The 19,038-nt window shown below is 47.4% G+C and overlaps 1 protein-coding gene across 1 annotated transcript in view; it reads left to right on the plus strand.

Annotated features, from left to right (window-relative positions):
- The window catches only part of PLXNA4 (plexin A4), a 749,270-nt gene that overhangs the window by 680,466 nt on the left and 49,766 nt on the right, over positions 1-19,038 (plus strand). The window contains exons 26-27 of the mRNA XM_054988198.1: positions 6,795-6,898; positions 17,926-18,025. Coding sequence (XP_054844173.1) covers positions 6,795-6,898; positions 17,926-18,025 — 204 coding nt within the window. The remainder of the gene's footprint in view (positions 1-6,794; positions 6,899-17,925; positions 18,026-19,038) is intronic.

Consider the following 19,038-nt stretch of genomic DNA (forward strand, 5'->3'; position numbering starts at 1 on the left):
GTCATAGTCATAGTCATAGTCATAGTCATAGTCATAGTCATAGTCATAATCATAATCATAATCATAATCATAATCATAATCATAATCATAATCATAATCATAATCATAATCATAATCATAATATTCCATTTATATGCCATCCTTCAGAACAAATTAACACCCACTCAGAGTGGTTTACAAAGTGTGTTATTATTATCCCCACAACAACAATCACCCTGTGAGGCGGGTGGGGCTGAGAGAGCTCCGAGAAGCTGTGACTGACCCAAGGTCTGCCAGCTGGCTTCAAGCAGAGGAGTTGGGAATCAAACCCGGCTCTCCAGATTAGAGTCCCGCCGCAATTAACCAATACAACGAAGTGCACCAGACAGACCCCCCTGTCTGATGTGGCAGGGCTGTTCTTACGTTATTGTCTTAAAATACAGGAGGGGGCATATGAGTGAGTGAATGAAAAGAACAGGAAAATATACCAGTCTAAATATGTGAGATGATGTGTTCAAATTCAGAAATAAAAAGCCAGAATAATAAAGAATTCCTCGTGCTTTAATGGTGCTTTGGAAACAAGACTAGGTCATTTGGCTCTTTGACGATCCAGAGATATTTTGCCGAGGAAGATTTCAGGCGCATCCTTAACCTTTGGGTAGACCATGAAGAAGAAACTGGCATATGGCATTTCCTAACAGCTTGCACTCTTTGTGCCTAGCAGCCTGAGATTCAGGGCCAAGCTAGAAGTGACGAATTACACTTCAATGGCAAGTGAAGAGACTCGCATGTGATTGAGTGGAGTGCAAGTGAACAGGGAGGAATACATGTGAGTCCCTTCACTTGCCATTCAAGTGTCATTTGTCACTTCTAGCTCGGCCCTAAGTCACTGCCATCTCCAGTCTAAAAGGATCCGTCATAGCAGGGGTGAAGAAAACTATGTGACTGAGTGGAGCGCAAGTGGAGCGCAAGTGAACAGGGAGGAATACACGCGAGTATGTTCACTTGCCATTCAAGTGTCATTCGTCACTTCTAGCTTGGCCCCCAGCCATTCCCCAACACTCAGTTCTTGTGTGCCTAGAAACAGTCAGCCAGTCACTTGCTTTGCCGTTTGCATCCGAGAGGGAGACAGAATGGAGCTAAGGGCTGTCCCTTGCTGCTCTAAACAAAGTTGACTGCTAGTTCTCTTTGCATCTGTTCTGCGGCGGGCCGGGCAACAGCCCTTCCCTCGCATTTGGCATTTGATCTGCGGCTGCCGCTCCAAGCTAGATAGCAAAAGCCAAGCGTGGGTTTTGTAAATAGAATTTAATTATGCGATACGGGAATTGCCGGAGCGACACAGATTGGCAGTGTGTGGGCCTTGCGTTTCTCCATTTGCAGTGCAAACAGAGTCAGCAGGTGAGGTCTCCTCATTTGTTGAAGTAAAAGATGATATTGTGGCTCAAGGCTTCCTGGAAGCATTGCCTCTTCATCAGAGACATGAGCTAGTCTGATAGTGGTGTAGTGGTTATAATGGCAGACTTGGATCGGGAAGACCCAGGTTTGAATCTGTACTATGGACGTTTGCTGCGTGACCTTGGGCCAGTCATACCCTCCCAGCCTAACCTATCTCACAGGCATATTGTCGAAGGCTTTCATGGCTGGAGAACTATGGTTGTTATGGATTTTCCGGGCTGTATAGCTGTGGTCTTGGCATTGTAGTTCCTGACGTTTCGCCAGCAGCTGTGGCTGGCATCTTCAGAGGTGTAGCACCAAAAGACAAAGATCTCTCAGTGTCACAGTGTGGAGAAGATGTTGGGAGGTAATTTATATCTACTCAGGAAGGTGGGTTTGGGCTGAGTCATCCTGTAAGTTTCCCAGGGTGTGGAATACTAATGGAGGGAGGCTTCACTGTACCCTGAGGAGGTTCTTTTGCATATGGATTGGTGCTTGATATGCATATGGATTGGTGCTTGATCTTTTGGTGCTACACCTCTGAAGATGCCAGTCACAGCTGCTGCCAAAATGTCGGTAGCTACAATTAGGGATGTGCGTTTCGGCATTCAGAATGCCGAAAGAATGCCGAAACAAAAGTGTTTCGGCTTCTTTAGGGGAATGCCGAAACGTTTCGGGGAATGCCGAAACGTTTCGGGTAGCCGAAAGAAAAAAGCCGAAACGTTTCGGGATTCTTTCGGCTTTCTTTCGGCTTTTCTATGGGAAAATGCCTCCGTCTTCCCGGACGTCTGGGGGAGGCATTTTCCCACCGAATAAGCCCAAAATTGGTGGGGAACTTCCTCTAACCCTTCTCTAACAACCACCCAAGTTTCAGACAGATTGGACTTTGGGGGGCCATGTTATGGCCCCCCAAAGCAGGTCCCCCCATCCTCCCATAAGAAAGCGAAGGAGCAGCATATTGTTAGCATGCTGCTGCTCATCTTTCTTCATTATTTCCTATGGGGAAAAATGAAGAGGCAGGCTTCCTTTGCCAGGGGTGGCATTTTGCATGCAAAATGCCCCCTCACCCTCAGGGGCCCTTCTCCCACCCCTCCTCCCACCCCCCACCAAGGCTCAGCCTGCTCCCACTTGGGGGGGCCATTTCATGGCCTCCCCAAGTAGGTGCTCTTTTCTCTACCACTGACAGCTGGGGAAGGCTTGTCTTGCCAGGGGTGGCATTTTGCATGCAAAATGCCCCCCAGCCCTCTGGGGCCCTTCTCCCACCCTTCCTCCCACCCCCCACCAAGGCTCAGACTGCTCCCACTTAGGGGGGGCATTTCATGGCCTCCCCAAGTAGGTCCTCTCAGCCCCTAAAGTCCACCCCTTACAGCCCCACACAAACCCAATTCCCCCCCAGCTGCCACACACAGACCCAAATCCCCACATTAGCCCCTCACAGACCCAAATCTACCCCCACCTGCCCCACACCCATAACCCCAGGAACAGGCTGGCAAAGGCCAGCCCTCTCCCTTTGTTCCCTATGCTGGGAACTTCTAAACTCTCTTTCCCTGGGCAATTCTGCACAGCCCAGGGGTGCCACAATGGTGGGCACACTTCTGAGTGCCAGCTGGTCCCTGTGAAAGAGCACCTGAACCACAGACACCCTCCCTCAAATTCCCCCACCACCTACAGAGATGGCTGGCCAGCCAGCCCCATTGTTCCCTATGATGGGAACCAACTGCACAACAAAGAATAAAACAAGAACAACACAAAATAAAGTTTTAAAAAAATTATTTTCTCCCTTCCAAAGTACAAGTAGGCAAAGCATTATGACACATTACACCAGCAGTCCCCCACACAGAAAAATTAAAACAAAACTCACTTAACATCAGAGAATCACAAAGCACAATTCCTGTCAAAAACACTTTATTTCTTGAACAGCTTTAGGTTACACAGCAGGGGGGAACACCAAAGGGCATGGCAGCACTATCTTACACAAAAATAACACAACTCACTTAACATCAGAGAATCACAAAAACACAATTCCTGGCAAAAACACTTTATTTCTTGAACAGCTTTAGGTTACACAGTAGGAGGGCACAACAGGACATGATAGCAATGTACTACAAAAAATAATACAACCCACTTCACCGTTTTTGACAGCAATTGTGTTTGTGTGATTCTCTGATGTGAAGTGAGTTGTGTTATTTTTGTGTAGTACACTGCTTTCCTGCTCTGTGGTGCCTTCCTACTGTGTAACCTAAAGCAGTTACAGAAATAAAGTGCTTTTGACAGCAATTTTTTGGGGTGATTCTTTAATGTTAAGTGAGTTGTGTTATTTTTGTGTAAGATACTGCTTCCATGCCCTTTGGTGTTCCCCCCCTGCTGTGTAGCCTAAAGCTGTTCAAGAAATAAAGTGTTTTTGACAGGAATCGTGTTTTGTGATTCTCTGATGTTAAGTGAGTTTTGTTTTAATTTTTCTGTGTGGGGGACTGCTGGTGTAATGTGTCATAATGCTTTGCCTACTTGTACTTTGGAAGGGAGAAAATAATTTTTTTAAAACTTTATTTTGTGTTGTTCTTGTTTTATTCTTTGTTGTGCAGTTGGTTCCCATCATAGGGAACAATGGGGCTGGCTGGCCAGCCATCTCTGTAGGTGGTGGGGGAATTTGAGGGAGGGTGTCTGTGGTTCAGGTGCTCTTTCACAGGGACCAGCTGGCACTCAGAAGTGTGCCCACCATTGTGGCACCCCTGGGCTGTGCAGAATTGCCCAGGGAAAGAGAGTTTAGGAGTTCCCAGCATAGGGAACAAAGGGAGAGGGCTGGCCTTTGCCAGCCTGTTCCTGGGGTTATGGGTGTGGGGCAGGTGGGGGTGGATTTGGGTCTGTGAGGGGCTAATGTGGGGATTTGGGTCTGTGTGTGGCAGCTGGGGGGGAATTGGGTTTGTGTGGGGCTGTAAGGGGTGGACTTTAGGGGCTGAGAGGACCTACTTGGGGAGGCCATGAAATGGCCCCCCCAAGTGGGAGCAGTCTGAGCCTTGGTGGGGGGTGGGAGGAAGGGTGGGAGAAGGGCCCCAGAGGGCTGGGGGGCATTTTGCATGCAAAATGCCACCCCTGGCAAGACAAGCCTCCCCCAGCTGTCAGTGGTAGAGATGAGAGCAGAGCACCTACTTGGGGAGGCCATGAAATGCCCCCCCCAAGTGGGAGCAGGCTGAGCCTTGGTGGGGGGTGGGAGGAGGGGTGGGAGAAGGGCCCCAGAGGGTTGGGGGGCATTTTGCATGCAAAATGCCACCCCTGGCAACACAAGCCTCCCCCAGCTGTCAGTGGTAGAGATTCGAGCACCTACTTGGGGAGGCCATGAAATGCCCCCCCCCCAAGTGGGAGCAGGCTGAGCCTTGGTGGGGGGTGGGAGGAGGGGTGGGAGAAGGGCCCCTGAGGGTAAGGGGGCATTTTGCATGCAAAGGAAGCCTGCCTCTTCATTTTTTCCCCATAGGAAATAATGAAGAAAGATGAGCAGCAGCATGCTAACAATATGCTGCTCCTTCGCTTTCTTATGGGAGGATGGGGGGACCTGCTTTGGGGGGCCATAACATGGCCCCCCAAAGTCCAATCTGTCTGAAACTTGGGTGGTTGTTAGAGAAGGGTTAGAGGAAGTTCCCCACCAATTTTGGGCTTATTCGGTGGGAAAATGCCTCCTCCAGGCGTCCTGGAAGACGGAGGCATTTTCCCATAGAAAAAAGCCGAAAGAATGCCGAAATAATGCCGAAAGAATCCCGAAAGTCGAAAGCCGAAAGAGATTCTTGTTTCGGCTTTCGGCTTTAACGATAGAGAATCTTCTTTCGGCTTTCTACTTTCGGCTATAGCCGAAAATTTTTGGCTTGCACACCCCTAGCTACAATGCCAAGACCATGGCTATACAGCCTGGAATATCCACAACAACCATCTACCTCACAGGGTTGTGGTGTGGATAAAATGAAGAAGGGAAGAATCATATACTCCACCCTTAGCTCCCTGGAGGAAGAGCAGGATTGAAAAATGTGTGAAGGGAAAGCATTCTGGATGTGATCAGAGGCACTGCAGCTTTTTTTCACATGACCTAAATCCCAGATTAGATGAGATCCTGGGTAGCTGAGTTTATTTATTTGTTTATTTAATTTATTTATTGTCTGCCTTTCTCACTGAGATCCAAGGTGAATTATACAGTGCAAGTGCAAAACAATATGATCAACAGCCAGGACATTCACCGAGTAGGTATAATTATGAACAACAGTTAGTACGTTAGTACGTTAAGTGAAAAAAGGTACAACAATGCACGGTAGCAGAAAATTTGAAGATAAGCATAAAGTCAAGCATAGAGATGAAATATTTCTGAAACAATTCATAACTAAGATCTCCATTGTCTCTCCTTTGGCTACCAATCAGTTCAAGGTATTGGTTATCACATACAAAGCACTTCACGGCCTTGGCCTGGCATACCTACAGGACCGCCTCCTTCCCTATGTCTTTCCACAGCAGCTTTGCTCATCTGAACAGGGTCTCCTGCAGGTGCCACCCTGCACATGGGCAAAATCAACAGCAGTCCATACACAGGCTTTCTCTGTGGTGCCCCTACCCTGTGGAACTGCCTGCCTGAGGAGGTCAGGAGAGCCCCCACTCTCCTAGCTTTCTGCAAACATGCAAAACTGAATTATTCAAAAAGGCTTTTGTATTGTAGGGAGGGGCTCACAGATGCTTCACCAATGAGTTAAAGAATATAGACTTTACCACTATGTTGCCTTACCTACTACCTGTTCTCTTAAATATGTGCTCCTATGAGCAACTCGTGCTTCATGTGGTCTAATGTCAGCCCTAGAACTGCTTACATTCCGTTTCAGCATTTCTTCAACTCTGTATTAGATTCTTACTAATACTATGTCTTTGTAAAATTATGTTTATTTATCCTATGGCATTGTTTATGGAAATGTCCTTGAAATTGACTGTACTAATCTCACACTGTATAATCTGCCTTGAGTCTCAGTGAGACAGGCAGACTATAAATGACATAAATAAAATAATATCTGCATCAGCATACAGTATCCAGTAGTATAACATATAGTCCCTGTCCTTACCAAAGCATCTCTCTGAGCTATTTCTTATGACACAGCCCTACAATCCAGATAGAAAGCCATCCTGAATAATCCAGTTTTGCATAGTTTGCAGAAAGCAGTTGCACAGATATGAGGAGCTGAAGTCATGAAGGGCTTTGAATGCGATAGTCATCATCTTGAATTGCGCCCGGTAACTGATGGGAAGCCAGTAGAGTGACTGCAGATTGCGAGTTATATAGAGCCAATCACTTCTGTCTGCAATCTTGCTCTTTCTTCTGCTGCTGGGGAAAATGACCTGTGATTTTGTCCTCCTTACAGAGTGGCGGCAGGCGAGCGGGGCTAGAATGATCCTTCAAGACGAGGACCTCACGACCAAGATTGAAAATGACTGGAAGAGACTCAACACCCTTGTCCACTATCAGGTAAGATGACCAGTCTCGTGGTTTTGCTTCGAATCCGGCAGTTTTCTATAGGGATGAAATGTTATGGTAACATTCATCCAATCCGTGTGCTGCAACCGGAAAAAAAGAGAGATCAAAACAGTAACAGGAAAAACACAATACGGCTAAGAGGAGTATAAGGTAATAAATTATGTACACTGTATAGCAGTAGCGAAGTCATAAAATAAAATCCCTTCAGTCAAACTAAAGAACAGAAGCCAGCCAAAAAGTCACATTAAACTCTGTTTTGCCTGGTCGTAAAACAAAATAGAGAAGACACCAGGGAGATAGGAGCATGGAGGGAGTTCCTCAGCTGAGGTGCTACCCCAGACAAGGCCCTGTTGCCGACAACTATGGACAATTTTGAATTGAAAACTCTTCAGAACAAGGAACTTTCTCCTTGTTGATTAATCTGGACGGCCCCCCGCCACACATCGATGATGCTATATATTCTATTAATATTAATTAATAATCTGTGATTTCAGTTCCCTGGTGTATGAGAGCCAGTTTGGTGTAGTGGTTAAGAGCACAGGACTCTAATCTGGAGAGCCAGGTTTGATTTCCCACTCCCCCGCTTGAAGCCTTGAGTCAGTCACGGCTCTCTCAGAGCTCTCTCAGCCCCACCTACCTTACAGGGTGATTGTTGTGGGGATAATAATGACATACTTTGTAAACCGTTCTGAGTGGGCATTAAATTGTCCTGAAGGGTGGTATATAAATCGAATGATGTTGTTGTTGTTGTTGTTGATGATGATGATGATGATGAATTAATATCAGTTTACCAGATCAGGGCAAGAAGACAGAAGGAAACTCTTTCTCTTTTTTCAGCCAATTGCATACTATTCCATACCCTCTAACATTTCTCAGATGAAAATCGAGCCATACATGTACTACCCCTTTCTTTATACCAAAAGTTGCTTTCATTAAACATCTCCCCCGCCAAACTCTCTTCATGTAGAAAGCCAGCATCCTGGGGAGAAAATATTGGCTTCAGCCTCCCCGAATACAATGCAGCTAATTCCATGCAGGAGGTATTTTTATGTTACGTTGGAGCCGGACCAGAGACGTGACTGGCATTCTGTTTTCAGGCTCCAAATGAATGCCGCCGCCCACCTGTTTCTGCCACTGCCTGTCTGCCTGTACCGATGCCCCCCCCCCTCACCTGGCGATGCTCCATCAAAAGTATCCAGGAGGGGAGAGAAACGCTGCCCCTTCCCTCTGCGTCTCTCACAACCTCCCTTTGCGATGGCATTGGATGAAATGTCAGGCTGCAGATTAGAAACAGATTGGGAACGGAGATGAGATAAAGAGGAGGGCTGGAGTCAATTCCAGGCAGGCAGGGGAGGAGATTGATGTTTTTCTTTTCTGAAGGGAAATGCCGCAACTCCCCAGAGAATCCTTCATGCTAACAAGATGAAATGGGGAGGAGGGGAATTGGGCAGGGGAGGGTGCGGAGACTATTATGTGTTTACTCACACCAAGAGAAGGGCAGACGGAAGCAAGTTTTCCTACAGACAGTTTCAGGTGGATAGCTGTGCTGGTCTGTTGTAAAAGAGCAAGAGTTGGGTCCGATAGCACCTGAGAGCGGAACCACAAGTGACGCCTGACACTAGTTGGACCCTTGTCAGCTTCCCTCAAGTTTTGGCGGGAAATGTAGGCAGCTTGGCGGAATGTTGGACAAGTGACAGTTGAAAAGTCCATTGGACAGCAGTCAGAGAGCCAAGCTGCAAGACCAGGATGCCTACATTTCCCATCACAACTTGAGGGAAGCTGACAAGTGTCCAACCTGTGTCAGGCATCACTTGTGGTTCCGCTCTTAAACACCAACGGGATTCCCAGGGTAGCAGCTTTTGAGAGTCAAAGGTTTCTTCATCATCTGACAAAGGGAGCTGCTTTGTTGTTGTTGTTGTTGTTGTTGTTGTTGTTGTTGTTGTTGTTGTTGTTTTTAACCCACCCTCCCTGCAAGCGGGCTCAGGGCGAGGTACAACATTGATTAAAATACAACTTAAAATCAACCATAAAAACAGCAACAGATAAAATACTGTACCCCTTTCGGGGCAACCAGCGTGAGTGGACTCTCCATACCCCTTGTAGAGGGAGACTGGTGGAAGGCTCAGCAAGGATGGGCTAAAATTAGCCTCCCCCATATGCCTCTTGAAAGCTCATACCCTGGAAATCTAGCTGGTGTTTAAGGTGCGACTCACCCCCAAGTTTTCATATGTTCTACTACAATCAGGGCTTCTGAGGGAGGGAGACAAAATTTGGGGAGGGGGTGTTTGCAATGGATCTAGTGGAAAGATGTTCCCTGCAGACTCCGTTGCTAGTCTGCAGAGAATGTTCGCCTGTGTTTTGAAAATGAATGAAATTATTCTAGAACATGAGCCTCCCTTCCTGACGTTGATTTAAACTTATTTCATATGAAATATTTATAGCCCACTTTTCTCCCAACTAACAGGACTCATGTTGCGTACATTTATTTATTTATTTAAATTTTATTTATGCTATTTATAGTCCGCCTTTCTCACTGAGGCTCAAGGTGGATTTATACAAAGTAGGTCAATAAAATCAATGGCTGGGACAGTCACTAAACATTCATTAGACAATACAATAGGGTAAGGATTGTAGACATTTGAAAACAAGCGGAAATCTGATACAGATCTCAAAGCAAAATATAAGTGAATTGAAATGGCGTATTACATGATGAGGACCTATCTAATAGGAGCATACTTACAGCCAGGGGTCATTTTGTAGAAAAAGAGCTGGAGGAACTCATTAGCATAACTCATTAGCATATGCCACGCCCCTTGACATCACCTATCCTGGCTGTTTTGGACCCAATCCTGGCCATTCAGGGCCGAAATTGCTCCCAAAATGGCCGAAAAGGGGCCCAAAAGGTTCAGGATTGGGCCATTGTTGAGTGGGAGAGTGATCCACCACCTATCAGAGGCCCGATCTGGGCCGTTTCGGCCCTAATCCAGGCTGAAACGGGCCCAAATGGCCAAGAGTCAGGTGGGCAGGGCCACCTGACATGTGACCTCTTTGGAAAACTGCCAGAACAGCGTTCCTGCCCATTCCCCCTCAAAATGAGCCCTGCTTACAGCAACAGACAGTACACAGTACTATAGTCTGTAGTCCCTATCCCCTTCCAATGTATCTCTCTGAAATTTGTAATGTTAGGAATGCCACTTTTTAAAGCTTGTTCTTTACTTTTTTAAACATCCCTAACGCCAAATCAAGTTTAGTTGGAGTTCACGATGCCTCTTTTGTAAAGCTTGAAAATAACACTCGCCTGCACAGTTCCAAAGATTTTCTCCCATTCTGTGCAGCTTCTAGATCTCATTAAATGTGCCTCTAAGCAACAAAGCATGTGCACACAAGCAAGAAAGATACACCAGTGAGATGTAGTCCTTGCTACTGTCCTTGCTACTGTCTGGAAATTTCCTTGATACTGATTGTACTAATCTCACACTATGTCATCAGTCGAGTCCCAGTGAGTGAGAAAGGTGGACTATAAATGATATTCACAGATAGATGGATGGATGGATGGATGGATGGATGGATGGATGGATGGATGGATGGATGGATGGATGGATGGATGGATGGATGGATGGATGGATGGATGGATGGATGGATGGATGTGGAGGGTAATTACATTCCCTTCTGAAGTTCTAAATGTTACTTTAAAAGATCCCCGGAGAAACAGGAAGGAGGAAGAGGCTATGACGCAATCGTAAAGTCTCTGCTTTGGATATAGAAGATTTCAAGTTCAAACACCAGCATATCTTTGGTGGACCAATGGTTTGACTCGATTGAAGGCCAGTTCATGTGTTTATGGCTCCATAATTTGGGGCTTCTGATAGAGAAGATTACCAGAGGAGCCGTTATTTGGATACTGTAGCACCTTAAAGACCAACTAAATTTCCAGTGTATGAGTTTTCAAGAGTCAAAGCTCTCTAGAAGAGAGTCAAAGTTCTTCTACTCAAGACCAACAAGGCTACCCACCTGAAACTATCTTGACAAAGGAGCCAAGAGGACAAAAAGGATAACGGAGAATATCTCAAAAGATAAGCAGAAAAGGGAGAGCAAAAATGGTTGGAGGTCAAGAGGAGAAAGAGGCGGCCGCTGCAGACAACCAAAAAGAGGAGTAACAGTATTATAACAGTAGAAAAGAGCAAGAGTCCAGTAGCACCTATAAAACTAATAACATTTGTGTCAGGGTATGAGCTTTCATGACTCACTTCTTCAGATAAAGAGCTGTGACTCATGAAAGATCTTCCCCTACCACAAATTTTGTTAGCCTTATAGCTGCAACTGGACTCTTGCTCTTTTCTACTGCTACAGACAGACTAACACGGCTACCCATCTTGATCTATGCTCATAACGATGCATGGAGAAGATTACCTGAGCTGAAGAATTCAAAATGGAAGAAGCAAGAGCGGGAGGAAGAGGGAAAAAGGCCAAACAAGCAAAAGAGGATTGCGCAGCGATATAAAAAGGATGAAAGAGAGTCCGAGGGCTTTAGCTGCATCAAAAGAGAGAAAGTGGCAAATATCAATATTGCATAGATGTCAGTGACAGGATTTAACAATTGCATGGATATGCAGTGAGAAATAAAGGGAAGAAGCAGGGCTCATTTCCAGGGGGAATGCACAGGAACGCAGTTCCGGCAGTTCCCCAAAGTGGTCACATGTCAGGTGGCCCTGCCCACCTGACTCTCGGCCATTTTGGGCCTGTTTCATCCTGGATTGGGGCCAAAACGGCCCGGATTGGGCCTCTGACGGGTGGTGGATCACTCTCCTGTTCAGCAGTGGCTCGATCCTGACCATTTTGGGCCCCTTTTCAGCCATTTTCAGCCCTTTTTTGCCATTTTGGGCCCAATTTCGGCCCTGAGTGGCCAGGATTGGATCCAAAACAGCCAGGATAGGTGATGTCAGGGGGTGTGGCATATGCAAATCAGTTATGCTAATGACACACTTCCACCAATGTCAAGGGGCATGGCATATGCTAATTAGTTGTGCTAATGAGTTCCTCCAGCTCTTTTTCTGCGAAATGACCCCTGGGAAGAAGGGAGGGTTGCAGTTACAAGCAAGTCAGTGCTCCATGCCCTCTCTTTTGGGTCATCAACAGTCTTACTCTCTGTGGGAATGCACTGCTAAAGCACCCTCACCCAAACCTTCTGGGAGTGGGCATTCCTGAGACTGGATGCACCCAGGGTCCTCCTATTTACAGTTTGCAAGAGCTAGGAGGTTTGACATCCAAATGAGCTGAACTGGAGACCATCCCATCTTGGAAGAGCCCTGCAATTAACAATGCCATAGATCCAGAGGAGTTAGTTAGCTGTGTTAGTCTGTAGTAGCAAAATAGAAAAGAGTCTAGGAACACTTTTAAGACTAACCAGCTTTACTGTAGCATAAGCTACATGCTACAGTAGCATGTAGACAGTATGCATGTATGTAAGCTTATGCTCCATAAAGTTGGTTAGTTTTAAAGGTGCTACTGGACTCTCTTCTATTTTGCAATTAACAGCGCAAATCCTTAGGTAGGTTGCACAGAGGAACCCCACCCCATCTGTACCACACTGCAAGGCAATTGTGCATCTGTTGCACATAACCTGACGGCTGATTCTGCACACGTTGGATAACGCACTTTCAATGCACTTTATCAATGGTTTGAGGTGGATTTTTTGTTCTGCACACGAAAAAATCCATTCCAAATGATCTATAAAGAGGATTGGAAGTGCATTATCCAACGTGTGCAGAATCACTGTTACTGTATTCAGGCTACAGATCAGCAGGTGGGAGCAGAGGGCTTATTTAGCTCCCTTCCAACTTCTGTCCTTACACCTGAGGTTTTGAAGCTCTGCAGTCGTGGAAGACAGACGGTCCTTGCCTAAATAAGAAGGTAGCCTTTCACCGGCCTGAAGCCACCACTGTTTTTGCTGTGACCCTGTCTTCTGTGCTTCCGAGTAGGCACAGAGCTGCACATCTGGTCCTTACATCACCAGTTGGATGACCGGAGTCTCAATAGGATGCTGTTGACCCTCCCCCATTCATATGGGGATGAGAAGCTTCATGCACAGATGTTAAAAACCACCTTTCCCCGGCTCCATGGAGGACTGGTTAATTAGCATCTCTGAGATGCTTTGAAGATGAAGGCACTCTGTGTTAAGTGCTAATTATTGTTATTGCTGATAGGAGAGCTGGCGAAGACCTCCCGCCTCCTCCCTTTCTTCTTTTCGGAGCTACAGACTCATCAAAGATGTTCTCAGTGCGGCAGCTCTTGTACCCGGCTCATTATTCCTCATTGTTTCATTTGCTTTTCGAAGAGGAAGCTCAGAGAGGGCCTCTGTAATGAACTGGAAGGGTTCCCATCTTTGGAGAGCTTTTCTGAGCTTCGGTTAGGATAGCTTCTTGTGACCCAGGAGGAGGGCGAGTGCTCTTTGTTTCTGTACTCTGGTTTCTATCCCAAGGAAGCAAGCTGTGGAAGGGACAAGGTTAGCTCTGCCTTCAGTGTCCTCCATCTCCTCTCTATTGAACTGCCTTCTGTAGCTTGCATTTAAAGAAAGTGTAGCAATTCTCACGAGTTCTTGGAGGCCTTGTGAAGTTTGAAAGGCATTGCTAGATTCCTAGGGTGTGAGCTTTCAAGAGTCAACGCTCCCTTCACCAGCCACAAAAGGAGCTTTGACTGTCTGACAAAGGGAGTTTTGACTATTGAAAGCTCACACCCTGGAAATCTAGTTGGTCTTTAAGGTGCTACTGGTCCTCCTGAATCTTGCTCTTCTGCTACAGACCAACATGGCTACCCACCTGAAACAAAGGCATTGCCGTTTCCTACATGGTTGGGGAGGATGTGTACCACAGCATCATAAGAACATAAGAGAAGCCATGTTGGATCAGGCCAATGGCCCATCCAGTCCAACACTCTGTGTCACACAGTGACCATAACCCAGGTGTCCTCAGGAGGTCTGCCAGTGGGGAAGGGACACTAGAAGCCCTCCCACTGATTGCCCTCCCAAACACCAAGAATACAGAGCATCACTGCCCTAGACAGAGAGGTCCATCTATACCTTGTGGCTAATAGCCACCGATGGACCTCTGCTCCATATGTTTATCCAACCCCCTCTTGAAGCTGTCTATGCTTGAAGCTGCCACCACCTCCTGTGGCAGTGAATTCCATGTGTTAATCACCCTTTGGGTGAAGAAGTACTTCCTTTTATCCTTTCTCACCCGACTGCTCAGCAATTTCATTGAGTGCCCATGAGTTCTTGTATTGTGAGAACAGGAGAAAAATACTTCTTTCTCTACCTTCTCTATTCCATGCATAATCTTGTAAACCTCTATCGTGTCACCCCTCAGCCGTCGTTTCTCCAAGCTAAAGAGCCCCAAGCGCTTTAACCTTTCTTCCTAGGGGAAGTGTCCCATCCCTTTAATCATTCTAGTTGCCCTTTTCTGCATTTTTCTGCATCTTTTTTGAGGTTTGGTGATGGGCCTGGGTATCCTCCTGATGGGCCCGGGTGTCCTCAGACAGAGAGTTCCACCAGGTTGGGGCCAGGACCAAAAAGGCCCTGGCCCTGGTTGAGGCCAACCAAGCCTCCCTGGGGCCAGGGACTACCAGCACATGTTTTCCAACTCATTGGAGCATTCTCCAGGGCACATACGGGGAAAGGCAGTCCCTTTGCCTCAGTGTAAACACAAGGAAATCTCCGAAGTTTTATTTCACATGTCTTACACTCAGTCCCACAAATGCAGACAATTCTCTGTTTATAGCTAACAGTGAGCCAGTTTGGATAATATACTGGTTCGTCTCAGAGTGAGGACACAATAACACATGAAGTTGCCTTATCCTATTGATCTCCTAAGGCCAGCAGCTCTCGAGGGTCTCAGGTCTCAGGCTGTCTCAGGTCTCCAGGCTCTCCAGAGTCTCAGGGTCTCCAGGGTCTCAGATCTCAGGCTGTCCAGGGTCTCAGGTCTCAGGCTCTCCAGGTTCTCAGGTCTCAGGCTCTCCAGGGTCTCAGGCTCTCCAGGGTCTCAGATCTCAGGCTCTCCAGGGTCTCAGGCTCTCTCAGGTCTCCAGGGTCTCAGGTCTCAGGCTCTCCAGGGTCTCAGGTCGCAGGCTGTCTCAGGTCTCCAGGCTCTCCAAGCTCTCAGGGTCTCCAGGGTCTCAGATCTCAGGCTCTCCAGGGTCTCAGGTCTCAGGCTCTCTCAGGTCTCCAGGCTTTCCTGGCTCTCAGGTCTCCAGGGTCTCAGGTCTCAGGCTCTCCAGGCTCTCAGGTCTCAGGCTCTTCAGAGTCTCGGGTCTCAGGCTCTTCAGGGTCTCAGGTCCCAGGCTCTCTCAGGTCTCCAGGCTCTCAGGTCTCAGGCACTTCAGGCTCTCAGGTCTCAAGCTCTTAGGTCTCAGGCTCTCTCAGGTCTCCAGGCTCTCCAGGGTCTCAGGATCTCCAGGGTCTCAGATCTCAGGCTCTCCAGGGTCTCAGGTCTCAGGCTCTCTCAGGTCTCCAGGCTTTCCTGGCTCTCAGGTCTCCAGGCTCTCCAGGGTCTTAGGCTCTCTCAGGTCTCCAGGCTTTCCTGGCTTTCAGGTCTCCAGGCTCTCCAGGGTCTCAGGGTCTCAGATCTCAGGCTCTCCAGGCTCTCAGGTCTCAGGCTCTCTCAGGTCTCCAGGGTCTCAGGGTCTCCAGGGTCTCACATCTCAGGCTCTCCAGGGTCTCAGGTCTCAGGCTCTCTCAGGTCTCCAGGGTCTCAGGTCTCAGGCTCTCTCAGGTCTCCAGGCTCCCCAGGGTCTCAGGCTCTCCAGGGTCTCAGGTCTCAGGCTCTCTCAGGTCTCCAGGCTCTCCAGGGTCTCAGGCTCTCCAGGGTCTCAGGTCTCAGGCTCTCTCAGGTCTCCAGGCTCTCCAGGGTCTCAGGCTCTCCTGGGTCTCAGGTCTCAGGCTCTCTCAGGTCTCCAGGCTCTCCAGGGTCTCAGGCTCTCCAGGGTCTCAGGTCTCAGGCTCTCTCAGGTCTCCAGGCTCTCCAGGGTCTCAGGTCTCAGGCTCTCAGGTCTCCAGGCTCTCAGGTCTCAGACTTTCCAGGGTCTCAGACTCTCCAGGGTCTCCAAGGTCTCAGGTCTCCATGCTCTCAGGTCTCAGGCTCTCCAGGGTCTCAGACTCTCCAGGGTCTCCAAGGTCTCAGGTCTCCAGGCTCTCCAGGCTCTCAGGTCTCAGGCTCTCTAGGGTCTTTCACATCACCTCCTGCCTGATCGTTTTAGCTGGAGATGGTGTGGGTTGAACCTGGGACCTTCTGCATGCAAAAGAGATGCTCTTCCACTGAGCCACAGGAGTGGAATTGCAGGTAAACTTGTCCTAGAAAATCATCCTTACCTCTGTCACTAGTACGAGTCCATGCATTGACATACCATCCAGTCCTGTATCTGCAGTCTCCATACATGTGGTGGGCTTATTTTAATGGTTTGTTGTTTTCATATTGATGAAATATTTTAATTGTAAACCGCCTCGAGCTGGACTCTAACGACATGGCATAGAAATTTCCTAAATGAATGAATAAATCGTAGGTTGAATGTGGGATTTCTGCCCTGTGTATAGAGTTTATGCATGTCAAATGAGATGAAATGGCAAAATACGGACATTTGCTAGTATTAGATACATGGTAAGTGAGTAAGTAAGACATGTCCTCTCCTATAACTCCCCCCACCCTGTGTAGAGTTGGTGTATTGTCTGAAATGGCACTTTGTGATGTTTAATAATCTAGTCTTTACCCTACCCTTCCTCTGATGAGTTCAGGAGGCTAAGCTCCATTTTATCCTCTTTTGTGAGCTGGGGTAGGAAGATAATGCCTCAACTAGGGCAATATTCAGGTCCAGTAGCACCTTAAAGAACAACTAGATTTCCAGGGTAGTGTCAGTTTCTGTTCAATGGATCTCAAAATATCTGCCCCGATTAGACCAGGCAGAGACAGATTCAGTAAGCAGTTTTATCCAGGAATTCCAGTACAACCAACATAAGGCAATTGTGGAGAATGAGAGCCAAACTACAAGTGATGAATGACACAGGTTGGACACTTGTCAGCTTCCCTCAAGTTTTGATGGGAAATGTAGGCAGCTTGGCGGAATGTTGGACACGTGACAGTTGAAAAGTCTGTTGGACAGCAGTCGGAGAGCCAAGCTGCAAGACCAGGATGCCTACATTTCCCATTAAAACTTGAGGGAAGCTGACAAGTGTCCAACAAAGTGTCAGGCGTCACTTGTAGTTTGGCTCTGACTGTTTAACTGTAAGAATGCTGACTATATACTCCTTGCCCCTCCCCTTTTCCTACGGAATGGAACTTTTGGTTTGGACAGCCTTTCAACGCTCGAAAACGAAACTGCAACTGTTTAACTTCCCTGTCTTCCATGATAGACAGATTAACCCCTGTCAGGTATTAAACTGCAACTATGTAACTTCCCTACCTTCTATGCCAGGCAGGTTAACCCCTGTCTGACAGGCAGGAGCTTTCGAGAGTCAAGCTCTTTCCGTGCTTTCACATGGTATCTCACAAAAGCAGCTTTGACTCTCAGAAGCTCATACTGTGGAAATCTAGTTGGTCTTCAAGGCGCTACTGGACCCAAATCTTGCTCTTCTACTACCGACTAACACAGCTACCCTCCTGAAACCAAGGCAAAATATCTCATTGGCTGAGCAGGGGACTGAGCCTGGATTCTCCACTATCTTAGAGCCAAGCTACAAGTGACGCCTGACACAGGTTGGACACTTTTCAGTTTCTCTCAAGTTTTGATGGGAAATGTAGGCGTCCTGGTTTTACAGCTTGGCTCTCCATTACAGCCGCAAGACCAGGACGCCTACATTTCCCATCAAAACTTGAGGGAAGCTGACAAGTGTCCAACCTGTGTCAGGCGTCACTTGTAGCTTGGCTCCCAGATCACAGCCGCTTTTGCCGCTGCCGTCTGAAGCCTCTGGGTATTGTATTTCCTCCTAAGAAGCGTTCTTCGAGCACCGGATCACCTTCTGCTTCCTTCTGCAGGTGCCAGACGGGTCGGTGGTGGCCCTGGTCTCGAAGCAAGTTACAGCCTATAATGCTGTCAACAATTCTACTGTCTCCAGGACCTCGGCTAGCAAGTATGGTAAGGTCTTGTTTGCTGTGAGTGGGAGGGTGGGAGAGACAGACCCTATTTTTTCCCAGAATGATGTTCTAGGACTACAAGTGCTGGGGAATTTTGGAAATCCAAAGCAAGATGGCCAGAGCTTGACATCCAAAAGCATCCAGAGCAGGATGTTTGTGCAATGGCTGGCTGTTTGCAAGTGGAAGGAGGGCATATATGTCCTTTCCAGTCTGTGTAAAAATAAATAAATAAATGAAAGCACAGCATGGCTGCTTGAGCACCAGGTTAGGAACAATGCGCAATCGAGCCACGTTTGTGCACTTTTCAGAATCTGAACTCGTGCACGTTTAAGCCCGGTCTCTGCTCTTTTAAATGGGACCGGGTGTGAAATTGCTTGGAGATCTAAACAAATATGATGGTTGGGAAATGTGTGCAATAACACTAAGATTGCAACCAATTTGGAAAATTCCGTCATTGAAAAATTACACCTCTGCTTCTGTGGAAAAGGCTTGATCCTATGAACAGTTTCTTGTGGGAAAGGGAGAAATTATCAGTCTAATCCTAAGAGTTACTCCGGTCTAAGCTCATTTATTTCAATGGGCTTAGACTGGAGTAACTTTGTTTAGGGTTGTACTCTATGTGTTCTTAAATCCCTCAACATGCTGATTTTCTGCTTTTTTCCCCCTTTCAGCCAGGTTTGGGGAAAAATGTTTAAAATAGTGGTGAGGATTTGCAGCAGGGAATCAGAGCATAGGGGAAAAGTGAATCAATCCCTCCTTCCTGATTATCTCCCCTCTGCAAGTGAACTGGCTTTACAAGGCCAGTTTGGTGTAGTGGTTAAGAGCAGCAGGACTCTAATCTGGAGAGCCAGGTTTGATTCCCCACTCCTCTGCCTGAAGCCATCTGGGTGACCTTGGATCAGTCACTTAAGAGCGACAGGACTCTAATCTGGAGAGCCAGGTTTGATTCCCCACTCTTCCACTTGAAGCCAGCTGGGTGACCTTGGGTCAGTCACTTAAGAGCAGCAGGACTCT

The sequence above is a fragment of the Eublepharis macularius genome, chromosome 9 (assembly GCF_028583425.1).
Source record: "Eublepharis macularius isolate TG4126 chromosome 9, MPM_Emac_v1.0, whole genome shotgun sequence".
In the NCBI taxonomy this organism is placed as follows: domain Eukaryota; kingdom Metazoa; phylum Chordata; class Lepidosauria; order Squamata; family Eublepharidae; genus Eublepharis; species Eublepharis macularius.